Genomic DNA, 26,042 nt, shown 5'->3' with positions numbered 1-26,042 from the left:
ATTGTGTGTCAATTAAAAACAAAAAAGAATTTCCCCAGCACAGACAAAAAAAATTAATTAAAAAAATTGAAAACAAATGTGAAAGAATGACTAGAAGCATTATACTAAAGATAGGACTGTCTAGAGCTCACTGTCCCCTGGTGCTTCCTCACGTGCATTGGCAGTACAAGGGCTTACCTGACCCTTTGGTAGTCCAGAGAATGCTAGCGGAGCCCAGGTCTAAGGCCATCTGGGTGTCTGCTGTCCAGGTGCCTCTCCAGACCTCCTGTCTGATTTTGCCATCCAGGGTTAGACTCTGCAAGTGTTTCCCGCTTTCCACCCAATAGAGCACCCTCCTGGGCCAGTCGAGAAGCAGCTGCAGTATGATGCTGCTGGTGCTGTAGAGGGTATGTGTGTCGGCTCCAGGAATGCTGGTCTTCTGGATAGCACCTCTGTCGCAAGGCAGCCAGAACAGGTGCCCTGTTGATATGTCCACATTTGCTGAGCAGACTGAAGGAGGAAAAGGAACTCTATTATACAGGGCTTTCAACCTATTCAATGTGCTGACTCAAACTGTGGGTCAAGGAAAGAAAGGAGACAAGAGTTGGGGAAAGGATGTGAGAGTCCCTCACAAACTGACAGCTCTCATTTCCATGATGAGCCTTATCACACATGCTCTGGTTCCAGCACCTTGTCACATGAGCTCTGTAGATCCCTGTAGCCACCTGGCAAAGGAGGCACTCATTATATTCTTGTAGGTTTGATGTCCAAGTGGCAAAGCCTACATTTACATGCAGGTCTGCAACTTGAGATTCACATTCTTTCCTCCTCAGAGGTTAATATGAAAATCAGTCCACTGCATGTCAAGTCAACAGAACTGAAACTGCTAGGGGAAAGCAGAGATTGTGACACAGTGATTCCTACAGTGGTATGGAAGGTCACTGATGGAGTGCATGGACAATGAGGAAATTTACAACTAGAAGGCGCAGTTATGCTAGGGACCAAGTCTACAAAAGCCACAAACTGTCTGTTTTTAGACGTGAATAGCTGAGTTGGGCAGTAGCCTGCAAAGCACTCTCACTACTCCTACCCACACCCACCATAGTGTTATCCAACTGGGTCTCAGCTAGGTATGTCAGCAATACTGGGATGCCATTTAGCACACAGTGTGAGAGCAATATCAGGCTAGCAAGTCAGATAGGCTCATTCAAAACCCTGTTCCATTTTGGTGGTGTGCACCTGTAATCCCAATGATTCAGGAGGCTGAGACAGGAGGATTCCCAAATTTAAAGCCAGCCTCGACAAGTTAGTGAGGCCCTATCTTAAAATAAAAACATAAATAAATAAATAAAAGGACTACTAAGCTCAATGGTAATGGGTTCAATCCCTAGCACCAAAACCAAAAACATACTGTTCTATCACATGATGTCAGTTAACTTCTATGCCTTGGTTTCCTTAAATGTGTAATAGGGTGTTTTTGGTAGGTGTTATGATAATTAAGGTTAAAACAAATCAAATCGAAAGGTTAGAGTAGTGTCTGTCATTTTACAGGAGGTAACAAAGCTGATTTGCACAAGCTTACAATAGCCAATTATTAAATTTTAAAAAATCATTTAAGCTGATTATTCAATATTAACAATTAAATGAATTATACTGATTTATTGAAAGCAACAACTACTCATTATTTTCTAACTGTTCTCCTACAGTTCACTATTACAAGCTGAGTATGCAAATTTTATCCAAAATGCTTAGGACCAAATGTTTTGGATTTTGGAATATTTTCTTACAATGATGAGGTACTTTGGGGATGGGACCCTAGTCTCCAAACACACAATTCATTGATGTTTCATGTACGCCTTACACATGTAGCCTAAAAGGTAATTCTTATACAATATTTTTGGTGCATCTGAACTTTGACAACAACTCACCACAAATGTCAGGCATAGTAAAATCAAGAATCAATAAATGGGATGATATCAAACTAAAAACTTCTTCATAGCAAAGCAAATAAGAATATGAAGAGAGAGCCTACAGAACAGGAGAAAATATTTGCCACCTGCACCTCAGAGCATTAATCTCTAGGATATATAAAGAACTCAAAAAAGAACACCAAACAAACAAATAACTCTATCAATAAACAGGCAAAGGAAATGAACAGCCACTTCACAGAAGAAGAAATACGATTGGTCAACAAAAATTCAAATTAAAACTACACTGAGATTTCATCTCACTCCAATCATAATGGCAGGAGGTATCAAGAATACAAGTAACAATAAATGTTGGTGAGGATGTGGGGGATAAGGTGCACTCATACACTGCCGGTGGGGCTGCAAATTGGTGCAACCATACTGGAAAGTAGTATGGAGGTTCCTTAGAAAATGTGGAATGGAACCATCATTTTGACCCAGCTATCCCACTCCTCAGTTTAACCCAAAGGACTTAAAATCAGCATAATACAGTGACAGTCACATCAATGTTTATAGCAGTTCAATTCACGATGGCTAAGCTATGGAACCAACCTAGGTGCCCTTCAATAGGTGACTGGATAAAGAAAATGTGTACATATACACCATGGAACATTACTCAGCCAGAAAGAAGAATGAAATTATGGCACTTGCCAGTGAATGGAAAGGAACTGAATACTGTCATGCTAAGTGAAATAAGTCACTCCCCAAAAACCAAAGGCCAAATGTTCTAGTAGGTGGATGTTAACACACAATAAGGGGTGGGGAGGGAAGAATAAAAGATCATTGGATTAGACAAAGGGGAATGAAGGTAAACAAGAAAGGATGGGAACAGGAAAAACATGATGAATCAGAAATAACTTTCCTATGTTCATATATGAATACACAACCAGTAAAACTCCACATCATGCACAACCACAAGAATGAGATCCTAATTAGAATAAATTATACTCCACGTATGTATAATATGTCAAAATACCTTCCACTGTCATGTATATTTAAAAAGAATAAATTTAAAAAAATTTGTCAACAGACAGACCAGCCATGAAAGTTTCCACTTATTCCATTTTGTGAGAACTCAAAAACTTTCAAATTTTATCACATTCTGGATTTTAGATCTTTGGATTGGGGCCACTCAACTTGTATCTATTCTCTTGTATGTTTATGTCAATTGTACCCATATGGTGGAGATACTAAATAAAGGTTTGCTCACATATCTCTTCCCAACTCCACATTTAATAATGTGTCACATTGTAGCTTGAAATCTGCCATCGTGGGAGTATTTACATGGTAAAAATTGTAAATACTACAAACCAGGGCTTGACTGTTTTCCATTCCCTGGTCTACAAAACAAAATTAAAAAATTAAAAAAAAATAAAAACAATTGCCCTTGGGCCAAGTCGGCCTCCTTGGTTGGTTTTGTAGATACAAGTTTTAGTGGAATTTTGCTGATCATTCACACTCTGTCTATGACTACTTCAGTACTATAACAAGAGAGAGCCCATTAAACCTAAAATATGTACAATCTGGCCTTCTTACACAAAACGTTTGCCAGATCCTAGTCTAAATCTAAGAAAGTAACAAAATGTAAATGATTATAAGATTCATCTTGCATGTGTCATATCTATAGCCATTATACTTTAAATACCCCCCAAAATTAAGGAAACATTTTTCTAGTATTTGAAATTTATTATTCAATTCAGCAAAGAAGTCATTTATGTCACTGATGAACTAATTCCAAGTCTTTATCACTTCACTAAGGAAACAAAAGTATCAAACTCTAAGTTGAAACTACACTCCTTCAAAAATATCATTGACTAATCAGATAGTAGCAAGCATTTATTCAAAGATTATTAAAACTTAGTTAAATTGTAACTAACAGAATTGCTTTTGATCCAAGACTTTACCATAAAAAAGCATTCTGTGAAAATCAGTCATAATAACCACGGAAAAAGTTTACAATAAAGAAATCGTGTGTTTTTTAACATTTGTAGGTTGATATCCTTTACATCAGTAAGTTTTATTGTAAACATATGTAAGTATATATGTTCACTTGTCCTTGAAGAGCTGGTGGTTATCATTTTCAGCACACCCCTGGGTATCACAGGAAGAACTCCAATGTTAACCACCAGAGAAAAAGACCAACAGGCGAGGCATGAGGGTGGGCTACGGGGCAGAAGAGGGAAGCCAGAATGCAAAGAGCCGATAGGCTGCAGGTCATTCCTAGTACTGGGCCTTAGTGGGGGAGCATTTCCTGACTATTCCTCACATTGTCATAGGGAGGAACTTACACATCTGAGTTTTCCCCATAACCACGAAGTTACTCTGCCTGCAAAAGGAGAAATGACTTAAGGTTGATAAATTAGTAAGAACAGACTGGCCATCCTAGATGCAGATGCTGTCTTCCCTTTGTTGGGTTCTGTTGTATCCAGAGAATATTGACTTCTCTTCTGGAATTATAGACTCAAACTTGGCCCTCTGTAGATTCTGTTGAGAGCCCAATTATCAGGAATTTCTTTTGAGCCATGCTACACTACTTCATGTATGTGTGTGTGTGAGAGAGAGAGTGTGTGTGTGTGTGTTGTGTGTGTTGCTGGGAATTGGACCCAGCACACTGTGAATGGTAAGCAAGTGATCTGTCACTAAGCTATATTCCCTGGCTCCTATAGACAGGTACTGTATTTCTAAAACAGAATCTTCGAGCTTTTTTTTTTTTTTTTGGTACCAAGGGAGCTTCAGCCACTGAGCCACATCCCCAGGCCCCCATCCATTTTTTATTTTTAAATTTTGAAACAGGGTCTTATTAATATAGTTTGGATCTTGAATGTCACCCAAAGACTTGGTCTTGAGTTTGCGGTGCTATTGAGAGTTGGTGGAACCTTTAAGAGGTGGGGCCTAGTGAGAGGACTTTAGGTCAGTCACGGTGTGCCTGGATGTGAATCATGGATCCCCAGCCTCTTCATTTTGCTCTCTTTTGTTGCTTGGTCACAAGGAGAACAGTTTTTCTCCACCATGCACTCCCCACCATTGCCATCCCTCATCCCCACCAGAGGCCTAAAAGCAACAGATCTGCCTGAATGGGATCTCTAAATCCATGATCCAAAAAAAATCTTTCCTCTTTTCTTTATTTAATTTTTTTTTCTTTGTAAGTTGATTATCTCAGGTGTTGTTTACAGTAACAAAAGACTATTACAGACACAAGGACTCAGCACTTGACATGAGAAACACCTCAAACGAAATTGTTACTATCTTGTAAACCCTGAACATCACTGGGGAGCTGCTGCCAGTATTTGTGGTTACCCAACAGGGCTCTCTGGTAAGATATACTACCCCGAAGGATGACTCTAAGATATGTATTTCAATACAGCACCTTTTGCACTAAAGCCTGTCCTTAGCACTTGGCAGAGACCCAAGGGACAGATATTCAGAAATCTAGTTCTAATCACAGAACTCAAGTCGCAGTTCTCCCTTATAAAGTAGATGTTTACAGTTAATCTGAGTACACGGAACTTGGGGATGGGGTGTGGCATTTAGGAGTGTGGGAGGGGGAAGAAAATATATATACCATATTAAGAAAATATCTTGCTAGTTCACTCTTAGATCTGCATTGCAAATTACTTCTAAATTCATGTAAGAAAAATTTGCAATGCAAAAATTGAAGAATGAAAGGTCCATTTCTATCCTCCCTGATTTAAGGCCAGAAATGTAAAAATTTTAAAACCTTATTACTACAGCTCTAGGATTCCCTGAGTCATAGTAGCTTTCTGACAATCTGCACATAGCTCCTAAGAGCAAGAATAAATCAGATATAGTTAACACTTCAATAAGTAAAGAGTTGGTCTTCACCTTCTGGTGCTATTGAGAGGTGATAAAACTTTCAAGAAGTGGGGATTTTCCACTGGCATGAAGATTTATTTAAATCAGTACTTGATAAGATTTTTTTTTTTGGTCCTAGTTATTTGAGAAGCAAAAATAAAAGCAGAGAGGAAAACAAGATGCCCTCCCCTACTTACCAGTACGCCGTGTCCAGATCTCTAGCTTTTGTCCAGAATACCCAGTTGAGTAGACCAGATGTCCCTGAGCATTCGTCCAATAGATGAGGTTCCTTTTCCAGTCAATATCCAATAAATAGATGTTCCCAGAATGTTCTTCAACTAGAGTTCTCTCTATGGCAGATCCCATAGAGCCAACTTTCAACAAGTACAGACGTTTGCCAGAAGAAAACACAAGTTTTAACTCTATGAAAGAAAACGAGATTTGCTATTTGACCATTTGTCAGATGAGCCCAGGGTCTCTTCTGGAGCAGTGCCCCTAACTCAAGCTGAGGTACCGATGTCTGCTTCTGAAGCACACATCCAACATGTGTACCGTAACTTCTAGAGAAGAAGCTCATTTGGGCAAATGCCAGTGTTGCTCAGTGTGCCCAAGACACTGGGTCTTCTGTGGGAAAACTTGGAAAAATTGTGAGAATGAGAGCAGGAGTACTGCTCTGCTTCATTTAATGATCTCTCACTACTAAAGGATTTTAAACACTGTGTTACTCAGGTAGTTGAGTATAACAGTATATAAGTATATATATATATATATATATATATATGTATATATATATATATATGTATATATATATATATGTATGTATATATATAAGTATATATATATATAAGTATATATATATAAGTATATATATATAAGTATATATATATATAAATATATATATATATATATATATACTTATATATATATATATACTTATATATATATATGGCTTCAAATGAAATTCAGGCTAATGAGTTTGCCACTACAGCTTATTACACATGATGTCTTTCAGAGCTGTCCCTGTAACAGCATTTTTAAAACTTAGTTAGAATAAATAAATAAAATAAAACTCAGAACATAATTACATTTATGTAATTTATCCTTAAAACCTCAATATTCTATAGGAAAAAACAGAGTAAGTTGGATAGAGAAGTTCAATGGATTTTATGTCGCCTTTAATATTTTGAAGAGGAAACAGCAACCTAGAGAACTCATGTTGACGATATTTAAGTAAAACAATAATGCGGTAGAGACTACTTATAAACATGAGTCAGAATATAGAATGGTCATAAGATTATCAAGGATTTCTTAGATCACCTCTTTTGCAAGTTTTCATGTAAAGCTTGATTTAAAGTTTATCAAATCTAATTGTCCAACAACAGATGGAAAAATAAATGAAATATGATATGTACACACACTGGAATATCATCCAACTTTTAGAAAGAATGTACACTTGCTACACTGTGAATGAAACACTTATAGTAACTAGTGAAAGATGGCAGACCCAAAAGATAAATATACTGTAATTTCACTTAATGTGATACCTAAAATAGGCAAATTCATACAGTCAGAATACAGAATGGTAGTTGAAAGGAACTGTTAGGGAGAGGAGAATGGGGACATCTAGTGGGTTAAGGGTTTTCAGTTCAGGAAGATGAAATAGTTCTGGAGGTGGACGGTGGTGATGGTTGTATTTCATGCCACTTAGAAATGACTAAAATGCTAAGTTCTCTATTCTGTATATTTTTTAGCACAATCAAAAGGAAAAAATGAATCAAGTTGTTTTGATAAAAAAGTAGTCATCAAAGAAGGTTGTCAAGGACAAAAGCAACTGATTGAGAAATGGAAGCTACCTTATTTCCAGGCTACCATGGAGGATGCCTCCTTAAGCTGAGCCCATTTTACCCAATGTACTTACCACTACATGTGCCAGAAGGTGAAAGAAACATTCCTTCAGGACAAACACACTTATAGCCCTTGGGGTGGACAGGAGACAGAAGGCATAAGTGGCTGCAGGAGCCTGGAGCACAAGCTGGGTGTCTGCCTGCTATAAAACAGGAACCCGTGAGATGGTTTCAGATGTCCTTATCCACACTAGATCAAAACTTAATAAGGAAGAACAGTTAAGCCACTTTTGTCTTAAGAGGAATTCAATATACTAGTTACCTTCTAATTGGATGTGCTGACCTTTAAACTCCTCTGATCTCTTGATGGTCTTTCAGATAGTGACATCACTTATCTATCTTAGGCTGGGACCTTAGGCTTCCACCAGCAGCATCTCCTCCTTGGAGTCAAGGCAACATGACTGTCTGCCTTGCTTACTTCCAGACTCCCTGAGTGGCCTAGGCTCTACTTTGGTTAGCTTCTCAGATCCATTTAAGAAGCATTCTCTAAGTTGAGTTTTCCTATTATGAGGATACCAGGATTTGTTCAATTTTCTGTTTTATTCAAAGATCTGTGAGTACGCCATCCCAGCCCTCTGTGAACAACTTATTATCCTTTTTTCTACATTTCATGGCTTAAAAAATCTAGCTAATACTTTGGACAGGCACAAGACACATACTTGGACCGATTTCCCCAATAGATACTGGTGTTTGGTTCACCTTCCTTAGAAGTCCTATGTAAGGAGGTCTGGAAGGACACCCAGAACATTTCCCTGCCTCCAAGTACTGAGTTCCAACAACCACCATCTAGCACTATTGGGTGGTTTCACTCTTATGCATTCTGATTCCTCAGCATTTCTACAGCAAGCCATTTACTTACCCTTAGGCTGCTGGGACTTGTGGAGGACCAAGAAAGCAGATACAGAGGCATCCAGTAACAGCTCTCTCTCCTTTGGGCTGTAGGGTAACGTATGAAACAGCCGTGTCTTATTTGCCCAGAAGAAAGAGTTCTCAAAGACAGCCAGTCCTACTGGGTTTTCATCTTCCAGGAAGATCTCAGGAAAGGTGTACCTCCCGCTTCCGTCCACTTTCACTGTCTCTATGGACTGGAGGAAGCATTAGAATCTCATGAGAACGTGGTAGCATTACCAGTGCTGACAAAGTTAAGTGTCACCAGTTTTTTGGACACTGATTAAACATGTCTAGGTAACATCAGCTTCACAGAGAAGAGATCGTTGAAGGATTCATGGAGACTAATGCCAGTCAGCAGATTGGATTGCTTCTTGTACAAACTGGGGCCACAGATACAAACACTTCGGCCTCCAGTGAAATTTTTAACCCAGTTTCCAGAGAACTTCCAGTTCCCCAGGGATGCTGGAGAGGGGGTTCCACTTTGCCCCAAGCCACAGCTTACTGTCCAAACTGACACTGTACCAAACCCTTTCAACTCCACTGTGTGCTGCCTATTGAGTAGGGATCCTCTCTCTTTTCAGCAAGGGCCATGTGTGGGAAGCCATCCGTGAAATACATGAGGACCTTCTCTTGGCGTGGTAGCCCGGGGAGAGGTAGGCCTGGCATTAGGTGGCCCAATGCACGTGACCTTCCCTCCACTCTGCTAGGCAGGTTTCTCATAGTAACTCCGGGATGGGTGTAACCCATTAGGAGCTGAACAGCCTAACTTTAACCTTTTTTTGGAGAAGAACATTCCGTGGAAGGCCTTTGATGTCTCCCGATATAAATAAAGCAGGCGCAGGCTGCATTTTGCCAGAACCTCGATCTGTCTAATTGGCTTGCCCATCCTGCCCCTGCTTTTGAAACTACTTTCTGTGTTCTGTGTGGGTTTTTTTAGCCATTCTATTTTTTCCCTAGCTTTTATTTCTCAGCCAGCCCATTCCACTGAGGGGAACCCCATTTCCACCACCTGTGCAGGATGTGGGCAGGAGCCATGGGAGCAAAAAGAGGCACCAAAATTTTAATTTAACCAAAATCACAGGTAGGAAATAATAGGCCTAAAATTTGACTGGTCTTTTAGTTTGGCATTTCTAAGTATGAAACACAAGTAGCCCAGAACTGTATGCTTTCAAGGATGTAGTCAGCAATCCTAAAAGATCCTGTGTGCGGGCTACAACACAGAACAGGACCAGTGCTTCCAGAAAATTCCAATAGTGTTTGACTATAGAGTTGAAGAAAATCACCTCTCTCCCCCAAGCCAGGTTGATATAGTCTCTTCCACCCAAAGGTGCTGTGCATCTGGCTCTTCTCAGTTTTTGTGGCCAGAAGGTACTTCATAGAGTAGATGCAAACTTAAAGAGAATTTTGTACTTACCTGTGGAGTCAAACCAAGTTTCCATCAAAAGTTTACCTTTCTCTCTGGACCTAAGTGTGGTACCTTTTTGTGTTCACTGATCCAGTAGAGCCTGCCAGTCACATGGTCCAGCGTCAGTCCTAAAGGCTCCTCTGTGGTTAGGACAGTGAGCACCTTCCTGTCAGAGCCATCCATGCCTGCAGACTCAACAGCCCTCACGCCTGTCCCACCTCGATTCACCCAATACAAGTACCTAAGAACAGGGGTGCATGGTGTTAGGGCCCCTTCACTTGCACACATGTGTACTTAACTCTGAACAGCCTGGCTCGCATAGCTTTCTTGTACTGGTCTCTCATCATTATATTGCTGATGATCGCTAGAGATTTCTGCTCCTACACTCACTAGGCTTTGAAAACATTAGCTCCATAAACTTCAATTTAGGATTCAAAATTAAGAATTAGGGGGAGCCAATGAAATCCAAGTTGAAAAAGACTGACATGTTCCCTTATTAACTTAAATATCCTAAGTCATCAGTGATTTAGGATATACTTCCAAAGAAACACTACTTACTTCTTTTCAGGAAACACAACCAGCTGCTCTGGCACAAGATCCTTTTCCAAAATTTTGACATAGCCTCTGCCATCACTTAAGCCAGCACAGATGACCCTTGCAAAGCTGCTAGCCCAATACAACTGTCCTGTGGACCAGTCCAAGGAGATGCTATTCACCGCTGTGAGCTCTGGGGACAGAGGAGACAGCTTTATGTTCCTACATTCTCCACCCGTCTTACCTTGCAGAGACTTGGACACACATTACTACGTTTTCTGATTTTGAATTATACAGTGAGGCAAATAGATGGCAAGGATCAAGGGCCAGGGATGAGCCAAGGTGCTTCCAACATGCAGGGGTGGCAGGGAAGGAGGAGGACCAGAGCAGAAGCTTAACTAAGAAATCTGAGAGCCTGTAAGTGACCTGAGTTTAGGCAAAAGTTCTTGCACAAGTGTCAGGCAAGTTGTTACAAATGCTACCTCTGAATTGCCCCCAGACCATTTCTATATCCCTAGCATTACACCAAGCCCTCTTCACATGCATTGTCTAATTTAATTCCCAAACTTACCCAGTGAGGCAAGTAGTAGCACCCTCATCTTATGGAAAGCAATCAAAGGAGTTAAGAACTTGCCCAAGGTGACATACCTAGTGATGGGGCCCTGAGACTAACTGTGGCCTGAGGCTACATTCCAATTCATGTTGCAAGTTACATTCTAAGATGCTCCTATGGACTTAAACCATAGCAGCCTTATCTGAAACCAGACTATTATATAATATATGCTTCATGACAGGTGTCTCGCAGGTGGTGGTACAGATGGATACACATACTTCTTACACTAGGGGGTAGGGCTACAGTTTGGATCTGGGATGTCCCTCAAAGGCCCATGTGTTAAAGGCTTGGTCCCCAGCCTGTGGCACTGTTGGAAGGCAATGGAAACAGGTAAGAGGTGGGCACTAGTGGGAGGTTTAAGTCATTGGGGCATAACCTTGAGGGGATAGTGGGATGCTAGTCTTTTCTCATCTCCCTTTACTTCCTGGTACCATGAGGTAAATAGTTTCCCCCACCACCCACATACTCTCACTATATGATGAGTCACCTCAGATCCAAAAGCAATGGGACCAATTAACCATAGACTGAAATCTCCCAAAGTGGAAACCATAATAAGCCTTTCCTCTTTTTAAACTAATTATCTCAGGTATTTTGTTACAATAATGCAAAGTTAACTAACACAAGTAGCTTTAAGAAGTTAAGGCTCTTAATGCCAAAAAGTATACCTGGGGGCTGGAGCTGTAGCTCAGTGGCAGAGAGCTTGCCTCCTTTGTGTGAGGCACTGGGTTCAATCCTTAGCACCATATAAAAAAATAAACAAATAAAATAAAGGCATTCTGTCCATCTACAACTACAAAAAAATTTAAAAATGTATATATATACCTGGGTAAAGGGGAACAGAGTTTGGTTTCCCAAGGACAAACACATTTAGGACTTCATCTACCCAGAAATATGTGCTTCTCTCAAGGTCATATGCAATAGAAATGGGCCTTGATTTTATAGGAATCAGAGTCTCATAGTTGCCTGTTCTTCGATCCAGGAAACCAAGCTCTTGATCTCTTGCTATAAGAATTTTAATACCATCATCTGAAAACAAAAGACAATAGAGATGAAGCTTTTTGCCTCACACATTTCCCTTTAAAGATTTATCCCATCTCTCATGCCCCAAATCTACCTATTCCTAAACTCTGGACTAAGTATTTAGAGATCTAGTGGGTCACCTTGGTGCTCCCTCCCTCCTCTGAACTCTAATACATTGAAACTAACCTTGAGAACTTCACTGCCTTATTGGATTTCAGATTCAGTTCCTCTTCTCTCACCTTGTACCAGATTTGGCAGAAGTTCTGTCCAAGTCTGGTACATAGTAGTCAAATGTAATTTAGTGTTTTATCTCTAAAGAACAGGGCAAGTCAAGACTATGTGTTGGGTCTGTAGAATACTCCATAGTAGACTGTGGAGTAACCAAGTTAGTTAATACAATTGACACTCAGGTTGGGGAATGAATGGTATAATGGTAGCTCCTTTTGGGAAATAATGGAGTCATCTCTAGTACCAGACTTAAAAATGAATTCTCTATGTCACTTTCCCCTGCAATTACTGCTAAGAATAGCACAGGAGCTAGGCTTTGCTTCTGGTATTGAAACTCACCTGTAACTCGACATTCAGTCCCATTGTTCAGTTGGTAACCTTGAATACAGTCACAGGAGTAAGAGCCTGGTGTATTGTGACATAGCTGGCCACAAGGACTGAACACCATAGAGCATTCATCTATATCTGATGACAGAGGGTCATAAGTTAGAGGCAATCCAGGAACAAGCTCTGCAGTATTTTTGCCCTTTGGAGCCACTTTCCAGATGCTACCTGGTTGGGCATTTGGTGGAAATCATTGTTCCAGGCCCTAGAATAGTCCACGCTGGCCACCAATGATTTCCCACCTACATTAATACAATTTAGGAAATTTCAACATTGGGACCACAAACGTTTGACTACAGAATACTGTTATCCTAGCAATGTTCCTGAGGTACCATTTGAGAATGACAAGTGTTACATCCTGGAGTTCACTGCTAGCACCACGGGAAATGCTTAAGCCTCACAGGTCTAACTGGCGAAATTTAGTTATGGTGCAATAGTATCTCAACGCCTAATGGCTGGGACCCATTAGAGCTGAAATCACAAAATCAGGAGAGATTCATTTCTTTATTTTGTAAGCAAGAAGGAAAATGGTTCCTTGGCAGAATTGATGCAAAAACGTTATTGCTCCAAACCCACCGGGTCCTAAAGTAGAATAATGTTTTCCCATCATGCCAGAAGAATAAGCAACAGTCAGGCTCAAGGGCCATCCAAGTCCTATAGTGGGCTGGAAACCCAAGAAGGGTACTCCAGGGGCTCGGGGATGGGGGCACAAAACCCAGACACTTCTAAGAGCCATGACCAGATGCTGATTTCATATTTCTAATGATGAATTAATCCGTTAAATTATCTCCTGAATTAGTAAATTGAATTTAATGATTAAATTTTAACATTAATAAATTGAAAATCTAATAGAGTTATAACAATCATGAATGAATTGCTAATACAAAAGCCTTTGTACTCTCTAAAAAATACTATTTAATACTAATAAACCAGTCTTTTCTCTTGTAGCCTTCCCAAGTGGGTAGAGCTACAGGAAGGTACAGTCATGGAGAGAGGGCACTATTGAGTAGGGATCATTGACCAGGTTTAGGGTGGAAGGGCTGATTAATCCCTCAGTCCAGAGCACCAAAACAATAGATCCTTTACCCTTCCAATCACATTTTATCCTAAAGCGTTATCTTTATTTTTGTAGACAGGTGCTATAGGGTAATAGTCATAATCTTTTAAATTATTACTGAATAATGAAGGTATATGAAATTTATTTTAGCTATTGTGGCACCATAATCCCATTTACAAAGAGAAGAAATGAGTCTTCTCCAGTGACTTGGAGAAGGTCAACCAGCAGGAACAAGCAAGGGTAAACATACAATGGGCTGGAATTTCAGATTCTGTCTTGAAACCCATGCTATGGACCTTAGGCATGACTGTAAAATGACAAGCATATTTATTCTGTGACAGAAATCCTCTAAGCTCCACAGGGAAAGAACATTAAGTTTAACACTTTCTTGTTTGGCATCAGTTGCCCTGCAATTCCCACAAAAGAGACGTTAACAAGCACTGGCAAGAACGTGGAGAAACTGGAACCCTGTGCACTACTGGTGGTGCATCCACTGTGGAAAAACAGTTTGAGGACTCCTCAAAAAATCAAACAAGTATACATGATCCAGTTATAGTCCACTTTCTGGTATATACCCAGCAAATGGAATTATCACACAGATATTTGCCTATCACGTTCTGCTAAGAGCCAAGTATATGACGCCAGCTAGCCATTGAGATGATATGATTATGTTAAGATTTGCATTCATATGGATATTGGATTCCTGCTGTTCACCTAGGCCGGCTATGGGACTCCTGGAGAGTTCCCATTGGTTGGGGAAGTACAGTAGGAGGGAGTTCCGGGGGAGGAGTGCTCGCTGTGGTTCCGAGGAGAGATGGCCGCATGGGTGGATAAAAAAATCTTCCCGGGCGCGTACTGGACATTGGCGGCAGTTTCAAAAAATAAAGTTTGTTCCTGCTTGAGTGGCTCGTGATTTTGTGCCCAGCCAGACTGCGGCAACGTTCATACAGTATTCTTTGCAACAGTCAAAAGGAAGAAACAACTACTGGTGATTATCTACCAGTAGTCGGACACCATATGTAGTATATGTGTATTCAGCCTTAAAAAGGACAGATATCCTGATGCATGCTATTGACATACGTTATAACATGGATGAACCCTAAAGTCATTATGCTCCACGGGATAAGACAAACACAAAAGCACAATTACTATATGATTCTCCCTATGAGAGGTATCTAGAATGGACAAATTAGGTATCTAGAATGGACAAGTTAGTTACCAGGGAATAGGGGGAGGGGAGTTGTTGTTTAACGGGGATGGTCTCTACTGGGGATGATAAGCAGCTCAGGAAATCTGAGATGGTAATGGTTGCACAACATGGTGCACGTATACAACAGCATATGTTTGAAAATCACATGGTACATTTAAGAATGGTTAAAATGGCAAAATTTACATTAAATGCATTTTACTGCATTAAAAAAATGTTTTAAAAAGTTGATTCAAACCAGTTCTGACCTCCACAGCTCTGCCTGTCGGGCTGCAACCACCATCCTGCCCTGCAGGAACACCGGACACCCCAGTGTGTGTCACTGCACTGGCCTTCACAGCCACCGTTCATCACAGAGCAGTTTTTACCTGGTGGAGACAGGAAGTAGTTCAAACAGTTGAATGCTGAGCCAATATTTATAAACTGTGTTGTGCACATACCTTCTAGGCCTGGTTGAGCAAGTGATGACCAGTTGTGACTGACCTTTGACCCTGCCCTCTGACCCTGCCCTCTGGCCTAGGAACATGGACCCTTCAGAGAGGAGTGTGGAAGAGCAAAAGATAGGAATCCCAGGAGCCAGGGAGCAGGAATTTCTTTCCAGGCCAACAGTGTGAATGATTTCAAGTGCTGGTGTTATTTATTATTCTTGCTCAGGGAACCAGAGACCTCTTATCAATGATTTTTTGGAATGCATGAGTCCGTGAGACCCCTACCTCAGGAAGTGATATACTGACTTATGAATCCTATTGAATTATCATCCATGTACAACCAGAAGCCTATACTTTGTCCCACTGTTTATGCTTTTAGCATCTTTTAAAATTTATTGGTTCTTTTTAGTTATACATGATAGTAGAACTCATTTTGATACAATTATGCAAGCATGGACTATATCTCATTCGAGTTAGGACCCCATTCTTGTAGATGTACATTTTGGTGGGACCCACTGTGACGTTTTCATATATGTGTATAGGAAAATCGTGTCAGATTCATTCCACTTTCCTGTTCCTATTCTCCCTCCTTTCCTTCCATTACCCATTGTCTAATCTACTGAACTTCTCCCCCGCCTTTAACATCTCTAATCCATTTTCCTTTAGTACAAAATTTGTTTGGCAGAATTTTACAGTACTAAAGAGGTTTTGTCATATATATGTAAGACCATATTTGGGAAGTAACTAGGAGACAGATGACAAAAAGACTTGGAGAGAGACTCGCACATTCTCCTTTCCCTGGGAACCTGAACCACAGTGATTCTTGTGGTGAGAACCAGGACTTGTTCTCAAGTCAAAGCTGCTTCTCAGTAGCCACAGGAGTCCAGTCTCCATTAAATCCTTAGAGAATTTTATGTTTTTGTCTTAAACAAAATGATCTGGTTCTCAATCAGCATGACATGTGCCAAATGGTTAACTTGTCTTCTACAGGTTTGTCATTTTCTTTGTACTCAATTTGCAAAGTTGATTTGAGTCTTAAAAAATCCCTAAGCATAAAAAAAAAACTGGACTAGTTGATTATATACAAGTAGTTGTGTGCCCTGGGGTCTTCCAGGGAGGGGTCCTTGTAGCAGAATCTCTGCATCAGTCTGGTTTGAGAACACCACTATAGATATTTAAGCCTAAATTGAATGTGTGGGCCTTGTTCTCATAACAAAGCTACAGACATTCAAAGACATAATCTTGGCTTTCTACCAGAATTTCAAAAGCAATACAGTTAGAAGTGTTTAGCTAAAGCTACAAAATGAGAATTAGCCCTCAAAGTTTGATAGCTTAGATAATATATGCTCACACTTGAAAGACCAAAGCCAGGGGCTATAACTGATAAAAGGATCCATCCTTGATACGTGTGAGATTTAGTCCAAGCAGCCTCTCAAAGAGTAGACCTCCATGGTAACTATCGCAGGTCCGCTGTTTAAGCCTATTTCCCACCTCCCACCTTAAGCTAAGCAACTGGTTTATTACCACATGTGGTGGGTTCATCGGTGCCATCTGCACAGTCTGCTTCCCCATCACACATCAGAGATTCTGGGATGCATCTCCCTTCATCACATCCAACCAGGCCTTCTGGACAGGAAGCTGTGTAGGAAGTGAAGCATATTTTTTTTTCATTGAGACTCACAGGGAATGGTAGAAACAGACAATTCTTTCATGGGTAAAGGGGTAATATTTCTATAACCTAAGACAATTCTAGGTAAGAAAGTTTTATCTTTGCAAATAGAATTTTTTTCTATTTAAATAGAATTAAAACTTTAGATTTCATCATGAAGATGTTAAGACACCTGGGCAGTAGATGGAATTAGCATTAAACTGATTATCCTAGTTTTAAATAGTTACAAATGAAGTAGTGTTAGAGTTGGTCAACACTTGACCTAAAAGAAGTATTCTATTTATGAGATTGATTTACACTTTATCATAAAAATATTAGAATATATTAGATATTAGAGTATAATAGATATATAGATATTATAGGTTTAATGCTAGAAAAAAAATTAACTGGGATTATGGTTCACCAAGAAGTCAGGAACAACTACAATGTGTATGTGAGGTCCAGAAGAGAAATGTAGTACTTGTCTTTGGGGATTTACCACCCTTAAGGAGGAATTTTTCCCTCCTACATTGGCTGCACAAGGCTGAGAGTCATCTGTCAGCTTTCCATGGGTTGGGCCAAAACTGAATAGTGGGAACATTCCAGGCAATGCTCAGAGCATCCATCCCTCACAAAAGTTTCTATTCAAGCACTGTTTTACATTTCCGCAGATAACTACATGTTGGTTACTGCTAGGAAGAAGCATCCTGTTTTTAGATATAGGATGCAGCCTCAGTTGTAGGGATTAAAATGCAATTTGCATAAAGCAACCCACATAGTACATCTGTCCTTGAGACACACGTGGGGAAGCAAGGCTCACCACAGACGTGCTCATCTGAGGAGTCGCCACACTGGTCGATGCCATCGCACCTCCAGCTGTCCATCACACACACCTTGTTCTGGCACTGCCACTGCCCAGCCAGACAATGGCTCTGGGGGCAGTGTGCTCTGTCGGACCCTTCTGCACAGTCCTGATGGAGATCGCAGAGTTCCCCAGCATCCAGGCACCGAGACTTTCCTGGACACTGGACTTTATGGTCTGGACATGCTGTCACCTTCACGTCTGAAAGGCAGGAGTTGGCTTGGTGAGGCCGAACCAGTGTTCTATGGATCTGCTTCTCCACTGTACCTATGGGTTGCTCATGGGACTTGGTCTACAGAACTCTGAGAACTAAAAGAGACGCCAACCATTGGAGACACAGTCACAATTTTGTACAACTGAAGTTTCACCCCAAAGAAGTTTTCAAAATGTCAATGAAGCTCATAATCACTTTCATTTTGAAAAAAAATATAGAGACTCAGGTTAAAAACTCTCTTATAATACCAGAGACAATATCTATGTTTAGCACATATGGCATACAGATGTTTAATGACTTCTTTATTTCATTTAATACTATATCGATAAATACTGCTAATGAACAGAGAAGATGAGAGAACATTAAAAATGTGTTCTACCCACCACAATCAACCTCATCGGAGCCATCCAAGCAGTCCCCAGCACCATCACAAAGCCAACTGACAGAAATGCACCTCCCATCGTCACACTGCCAGGCTTGTGGATGTCCACGGCATGCTTCCTCTGCAACCAGGGGTGGTGTTCAAGAAGAGGTGCAAAGGAAGATGAATTTGTCAAGATAGTGGCAGTTTTTAAATTGGGGTTTCATGGTGAGCAGCCCAGCCTAAGTCCTTAGCCCACTTCCTTAGCTTGAGTCCTTGCCAGAAAAAAAATAACATAAGCAAAATAGAAGTACAGGGAAAATTGGCCTGAAATTGTATAATTCTACCCTGACTCCACCTCTTGTTCAGCCCCACATTACCATACCTCTATAAATATTAACACCCCAGACCAGAGGGCTGTTGTCTCTCCCTCTGGGGAGAGCCAGCATTCTCCATTGAAGGTGTGCTCATTGCTTTACTCTGAGATAGCCTGCATTCTCCCCTAAATGTGCCTCTGCTTTCCTAAATAAACCCGTCTGCTGTCTGTCTGGTGTGTGCTGAAATTCTTTTTCTGCCATGTACACCAAAGACCCTATTCATCCAGGAACCCCCCTACAGTGATATAAGGATCCCCAACCCTCAAGGGATGTGGTGGCATATGCCTGTAATCCCAGGGGACTTGGAAAGCTGTGGCAAGAGGATTCCAAGTTCGAGGCCAGCCTCAGCAACTTATCAAGGACTTAGTAAGACCCTGTTTCAAAAAATAAAAGGGCTGGGTATGTAGCTCAGAGGTAAAGTGCCCCTGGGTTCAATCCCCGGTCACCCAAAAACCAACCAAACAAAACCCCCAACCCTCTTCTGCCCTTCTGAGTTCTCAGACCCAGAGACTCAACCCCCTCTGGTTCCCTCTGCCCAGGAGCTCCCTTGCCTCCTCCTGTTTCTGTGCTGTGGCTCCACACCTCTATCTCTGAAGCACTCCCTTTTTGCATATAGCCTGTACTGCACCACCCCCAAAAAATGCATTGCTACTGAGAAAAATAAACAAATTTGGGTTTCATATCATGTATTAAATTAGAGAAGGAATAATTACCAATTTGCCACTGGAGTCAACCCTGAATTTGCTTGTCCTTTTTTCCCAAGATATACTTGTCCCTTACCAAGGGACAACTGCCCAGCAAACTAATAAGGTTTATCCTTCACACCATCCTGCTAGAACACAGTTGCCCAGCAAATCTTTCTGTGACAATGGAAACGTTTTGTGTCTGTTCTGTCACATGTCACTAGTCACATGTGACTACTGGGCACTTGAAATGCACAAGTGGGCTGTGGGTATGGCTTGGTGACAGAGCGCTTGCCTAGCATGTGCAAGGCCCTGGGTTCCCTCCCCAATACTGAAAAGAAAGTGGCTAATATAATACAATTGAGTTTTATTTAAATTTTGTACATTTTAATAAATTTAAGTCCCCATAGGTGGCTAGTGGCCAGCGCAGCTAAAGATCTAAGAAAATCTAGAAACTGTTGGTTCCTTCAAATATTTCCATCTAAGTATGCCTACTGGCAGCAAGTAAACCTAGAGAGTTAAGGTAAAATTAAAAAGCATGGTGGGGCATAGAACAAAGCATTTCTGTAAGCCAAAAAGTTTCTTTCTATCTGTAATATTATGTGGTTGCTAGCTATTCTGTTTTGGGGGAGATATTTTTGTTGTTGTGTTACTGTGCATGTGGTGTTAGGGATTGAACACAGAGCTTTGCACAACTCAGAGCTTTGCACAACTCAGAGCTTTGCACATGCTAAACTGACTCTACCACTGAGCTAGTTCCCCAATTCTAATATCAAATATTCATGTTAAGTTAGCTGTAGTAACTGACCAGGAATATGCAGGCAGGGTAAAGAAAAGGGATGCAGTACTCACCAAGTACCTTGGGGTTTTTGATTTTTTCCTGAGGACTTTTTTCCCTTCCACAATCACAATACAAGGATGTATATAAGTCACCTACTAAGAAGTTTCCCACATATACTGGTGTTCAGGTGACCCTTCTGGAGCTTTGAGCACTTTGAACACAGAATACTTGAGCTTCATTTCAGCATGATATTTGCAAAGTGGCTGATGTGACTATTGGTTTTGTAGTTTTCTTTATGGTGGTCAATTTGCAAAGTGGCTTTTTCATTGAACAAAGTCTCTAAACTTAGAAAGTTGAACTAACTGATTATATTCCAAACAAATTATGTGTCCCAGGGTCTTCAAGGGTTTCCTAAAGATAAACCACAGGATTACTCTAACTTTTGTATGTGGTTAAGTCTAAGTTGAAGGTGCGAACCTTATTCTGACAATCTCAAGACACATCCCAGGCTCTCCCTGGGAAAGCCTACAACAATCCAAAGAATTCACCATGTCTGCCTACCCTTTAAGATGCTGAAAACCACGAGAATGGACACTTGACAATCTAGTACAAATTGAGTATCCTTTATCTGAAATGCTTGGAACTAGAAGTGTTTCAGATTTGGGATTTTTTAAAAAATCTTAAGAATATTTACATAATAATAGATATGCATAATAATATTCATAATAATAGATCTTGGAGGTGGAACCCAAATCTAAACACAAAATTCATTTATGTTTCATATACACTTCATACGTATAATCTGAAGATTATTATATACAGTTATCTTTAGTGCCTTTGCATTTTGACTATGAGCCACAATACAAAGTCAGGTGTAGAATTTTCCACTTACAGTGTTGTGTTTGTGCTCAAGAAGTTTTAGATTCTAGAGCATTTGAGGGTTTTCAGATTAGGGATATACAACCTGCACTTGGCAATCAGGGTCAAGTTCATGATTGAGTCTTGAGAAGCACTTACCACACTGTTCGTCAGTTCCATCTGCGCACTCTTGCTCACCATTGCACAGCCAGGCCACAGGAATGCACTTTCCACCACATGCAGCTTGCCGCGTATTGTTACACTCTGCTTCATCTGCATTAGATGATCAAGAAAAAGAGCCACGAGAGTTTCTGGCTCCCTTGGGTACAAGGGAGCACCTTGTCATGAAAAAAAGCAGTAAGGGGTCATTTGGGAAGGTCTTCCTTCACCTCATTTTCAGGAAAACACCAGGGGAACTTAGTACCCCAAAGCCCCATGTGGGTTCACCAGTGAACTTCCAGGGAACCAGCTCTTTCTGGGGTCATGGAGTTGTTGCTGGAGGCTTTCTGTGTGCCTCCTTGTTTCCCTGTTAGAAAGAAGCGACTCACATTTGTGCACCCAGAGACATGAGGATGGTGCTTTCAGCTCTGGTTGAATCCCAAAGCCTTGGAGAAGGAATACTTACAAGTTTAGGCTCCAAGTATTTGAGATGTACAGACACATCTTAAAATAACATTAGAATTTTTGATCCTACATAATATCTTTAGCATGCCTCTAATAGCCAGGATATAAATATTTATAATTTTCAGTTATTTGCAAGAGTGATTCATATTGTTCTATTCAAGCCGTGAACCTGTGTTTTTTTTTTTTTACCTTTCCAAAATGATTGATGTTAAAAATAAGCCAGATACTGACAGTCCTCAAGGCAAAGCAATAGGAAGCCTAACTGTACTTCATTTACTACAGTGACCTAAGTTTCAGAGAGGAAAATCAATCGATTCCTATAAAGTATAATCCAAATCCTGTACTAGAAGTGTCTGCACCATGTGGAGAAGGCCCAGCCAGTCCTACTCTGGTGACAACTATACACAGCTATGCCATGGAAGTGGACCACAAAAGGCTCCTGTGCAGATTACTCTTCTTGGGAAGGGACAACGTCCCAGTTCTGACTGGTGTCCCTTTGAGGTAGTGCTTTCCATATAGTTATTCCACATTTGATTTTTAAAGTCTGGAGTATAAAAAGACCAAAAATAAAATACTGAGTAAATATCACTTATCAATGGATAGCAGCTTCTCCACCACCTACTCACATTTCATCCAGCTATCTGGCTTAACTCAAGAACAAAACTATGAAATTCAGACCAGTCGATGTCAGCAACTGCTGCCATGGGAACACAGGCTAAGTCACCAGGCCACCTGGGTTAGAGTTTTGGTTAGATCACCTACTTAATGTGATCTTGGGAGAGTTAATTCCTCTCTTTGGACCTCAGTTTTAATATCTATACAATAAGTACAATAAGGCTAGTAAATAAGTGATCCTAAGAGGAAGATTTAAGGATTAAATGAGCACAAAGCTGCTTGGCACACAGTATACCACGTGCTCATAAAGCATTAATTCTTTTGCTACCTCTTCCAGTAGCTCTTTCCAGAAGGATCTCAATTAGGGTTGCAGTCAACCCTCCAAGATTACCCATCACAGGAGTCAGAACTTGAACAGTATTTTGTCCTGGTGATTCTCAATCTGGGAAACAAAAATGCATAAGGATTCTACATACTATCTGCAGACTGGTCTCAAACCTTACTTTTATCTACATGGGGGCTTGCTGTAATTGCATAAGAAATGTACTTAATACATTTATTTATATATTAAATTCACCATAGCTTTCTCAGTCAATACATTAAGTACAATGATTACATGCTGTTCTAAAACAGACAATAAAGACGCCTTCATAGTAGGTTATGTTGGAAATCACTGTTTTGTTTAAAAAAAAAAAAACAAAAAACAAAAGACAAATAACTTTAAATCCTGTTTCAGAAGAGTGCAAGCAGATAAGCCACAGCAGAGATACTGGACCATGTTAACAACAAATTCTGAGGGTTAGAACCTTCCTAGGAGAAAAACAACTGTTGTAAAGTGACACCTCCTCCAAGCTGTCAACAGTACCTTGACCCTGTAAATTAAAATGACTAAATCTGCCTTTCATTCATGGTGGACAATCAGGCATTAACAATCCCACAGGGCAGATGGTTTCATAAATGCTGAACATCTCCTACAGCTGACTACATCATCAGCCACTAGTTTGACCCTTGGGGAACAACGCATTTCTCTGCCACCCTGGACACTCCACTCAGCTCATCTGAGCGTTGGGTCTGCCTACACCTAAGAGACATCAACAAGTACAGCAAGAAATGCACTCCGAAGGCACTTCAGGCCCCATCACCCTTTTCCCTGGGCTGTTTTTTTGGCGTGAAGCGGCTCTTCACGAGGTCCTGACCTCCAAAAAGCTACATTTGTTGCCTGTCACACTAGGGCGCAGGTAAACGGGAGATCAGGGCCAGAAAGTGAATCCCACCCAGCCCGAACATTGAGGAGAAGGATGAGCCCAGAAGCAAAAGTGTCCGCGGCACCCCCAGGGTGGAGAGAGCTCCTTTTCCCACCTGCTGTGACACCGTTGGAAAAAGACACCGATTTCGCTGGCTGAGCCCACCTCCCCTCTCACCCACCTGCAGGTTTGTAAAGGGCCCTGCGACTCATCCAGGCGGCTACTCCTGAGGCTTAGCCTTGCCCACCTAGGGCCTCCTCCATAACTCGCCGCCACCGCACAACGGGGCACCCAGCACCCTACGCTAGGTGCCCCAAGTTCTCTGCTTCCAATTCCTTCAGCATCCATCCCCAAAGCACGGGACACTTGTACCCTGCGCGGACGGTCCCTTCTGAGGGCATCCCCGCCCGAGAACCTCACTCACCGGCCTCGCTGTCCATCGCGATTAGCACCAGTGAAAGCAGAAAAAGAAGCGTAGGGCTCCCCATGGCTGGGCAGGAGACGGGCGCCTCCGGGCTGGAGCGGCGCTCAGGGTGAAAAGAACCGGCAGGGAGGTGGAGGGAGGCGCGCGGCTGCGCCTGGGGCGGGCTCCAGTTCCCGCGCCCGCTGCTCATTGGAACGACTGGGGAGGAGCCGTGGAAGGATGGAGCTAGGAATCGGCGGCACTGCCGGGGAACACCTGCCCGGGAAGGACGTGGGCTGCTCGGGAGAAATGCTGTGCCCTCACATTGGTCTCTGTAGCTCTTTAGCGCTGAGAAGCGGCTGGAACTCCGTGTCCCCCACCTGCAACAGGAAAGCCTATTCAGGTCCTGGCTCCTGACAGACTTAGGGGCAAGGAAAGGGAGGGTCAGCGATATTTAGGTACATATGAATTACCCAGGAATCTTAAAGTGCTCAAGGTCTGCAACAGGACTTTAGATTCTAAACCCATCGCCCTCACAAGTGCTGTCTTTGTTGCTGGTCCTCTCATTTCATGGAAAAGCAAGGGCTTAATAACTCCAAACTGGAGCATCACTGTGGTTGCAGGTCTCTGGCGCTGTTCTCTTGGAAATAATCCCCTCTTACCCCAACCCCCTTCCCAGGGCATCTAGGGAGAATCAGACCTTCCATGACCCAGGGTTTATGGTGACAGCTGCCAGAGGCAGCAACCCTGTTTGGTTAATGGTCAGCCAACCAAGAATACAACACAAAAGCCCTGGAGAACACCATTCCCCTTTCAGTCTGTATGGCTGAGAGAAGTGGGATGCTTCCGAACACTTGAAGGTGGACTGGAAGATCACATTTGATGAGTCTCAACCAGAGTCAGGCAAAATCCCATAGGGACATAGACTGTAGGGCTGGAAGGACCCTGAGGTCATCTTATTCAAACACTACTATTTATGAATGTGATGAGGGATAATTTTCATGGGCACTGCCCAACCTGTCCCCCTCACTAAGCTAAGCTGAGACACTCCATCTTTCCAGTATGCCAGGAGAGGTGAATGTCAGTTTCTTGGAAAGAACCTGATGGAATTAGAATTTATTATGTTAAATTGGCAAGGAACATTTATATTTTTGGGGAATGAGAGGCAGCAATAAAATACTAGGAAAAAAATAGAAACAGAAAACTGAATTGCAAAGTGCCTCCTTAGATTTTATTTGCAACACTGTAGTCCAACAGCTTTCTTTAAAATCATACCTCCTCTTCATTTTCACTGAGGTTCCATCAAACTGCACTTGAAGACTTCAGAATGCCATATGCTCTGAAGTTTCCTTTAAATTCATTATATGCTCTAATTGCATACACCAATTTAAAAGACCTTCTGGTTTTAGCATGATTTGTACTGAAATGTTGATGCTTTGAAGTCAGATTATTGTAGATACCTAATAGCATTCAATAACATGATAAGAGTCATCAAGAATAATAAGAATGTAGACCTGTTCTCTTCATATGAAGGCATTAAAACTAGTGAAGTAATTAGCTGCATCCCATAGACCTGGATCAAATCTTAACTAAACGAGATTATATACTGTCTTTGTCAGTTTGGGCTGCCATAACAAATGACTTAACCAACAGATGTTTATTTCCTCAGTTTGGGACATTGGAAAGTCTAAGATTAAGGTTTTAGGTAGATTCAGGTTCTGAGGGTTTACTTCTTGGTTCTCAGATGGCTGTCATCTTAGCATGTTCTCACGTGGCAGGTGGTGGGGGCGGAGCAGAAGGAAGGTAACCAAGCTTGCTCTCATGCCTCCAAGGGCACTAGTCCCATAGTAAAGTCTCCACCCTTATGATATAATTACATCACAAAGTCCCCACTTCTGCCGCAGCCCGGCTGGCTGGGCAAAATAACGGGGGCGGGGGGGGG

At 41.5% G+C, this 26,042-nt stretch overlaps 1 protein-coding gene across 1 annotated transcript in view; it reads right to left on the bottom strand.

Annotated features, from left to right (window-relative positions):
* Positions 1-26,042, bottom strand: part of LOC125612846 (low-density lipoprotein receptor-related protein 2-like) — a 43,392-nt gene that overhangs the window by 15,026 nt on the left and 2,324 nt on the right. Inside the window, exons 2-15 of the mRNA XM_048791764.1 lie at positions 24,122-24,480; positions 21,374-21,487; positions 18,538-18,657; positions 17,899-18,141; positions 16,955-17,068; positions 15,251-15,370; positions 12,694-12,819; positions 11,929-12,132; positions 10,518-10,686; positions 10,032-10,200; positions 8,523-8,748; positions 7,678-7,806; positions 5,957-6,181; positions 178-489 (exon numbers count right to left, since the gene is read on the bottom strand). Of these exons, the coding sequence (XP_048647721.1) occupies positions 178-489; positions 5,957-6,181; positions 7,678-7,806; positions 8,523-8,748; positions 10,032-10,200; positions 10,518-10,686; positions 11,929-12,132; positions 12,694-12,819; positions 15,251-15,370; positions 16,955-17,068; positions 17,899-18,141; positions 18,538-18,657; positions 21,374-21,487; positions 24,122-24,480 (2,630 nt within the window). The remainder of the gene's footprint in view (positions 1-177; positions 490-5,956; positions 6,182-7,677; positions 7,807-8,522; positions 8,749-10,031; positions 10,201-10,517; positions 10,687-11,928; positions 12,133-12,693; positions 12,820-15,250; positions 15,371-16,954; positions 17,069-17,898; positions 18,142-18,537; positions 18,658-21,373; positions 21,488-24,121; positions 24,481-26,042) is intronic.

This window comes from Marmota marmota, unplaced genomic scaffold (assembly GCF_001458135.2).
Source record: "Marmota marmota marmota unplaced genomic scaffold, marMar, whole genome shotgun sequence".
Taxonomy (NCBI): Eukaryota; Metazoa; Chordata; class Mammalia; order Rodentia; family Sciuridae; genus Marmota; species Marmota marmota.
This window is presented reverse-complemented; position numbering and strand designations above follow the sequence as displayed.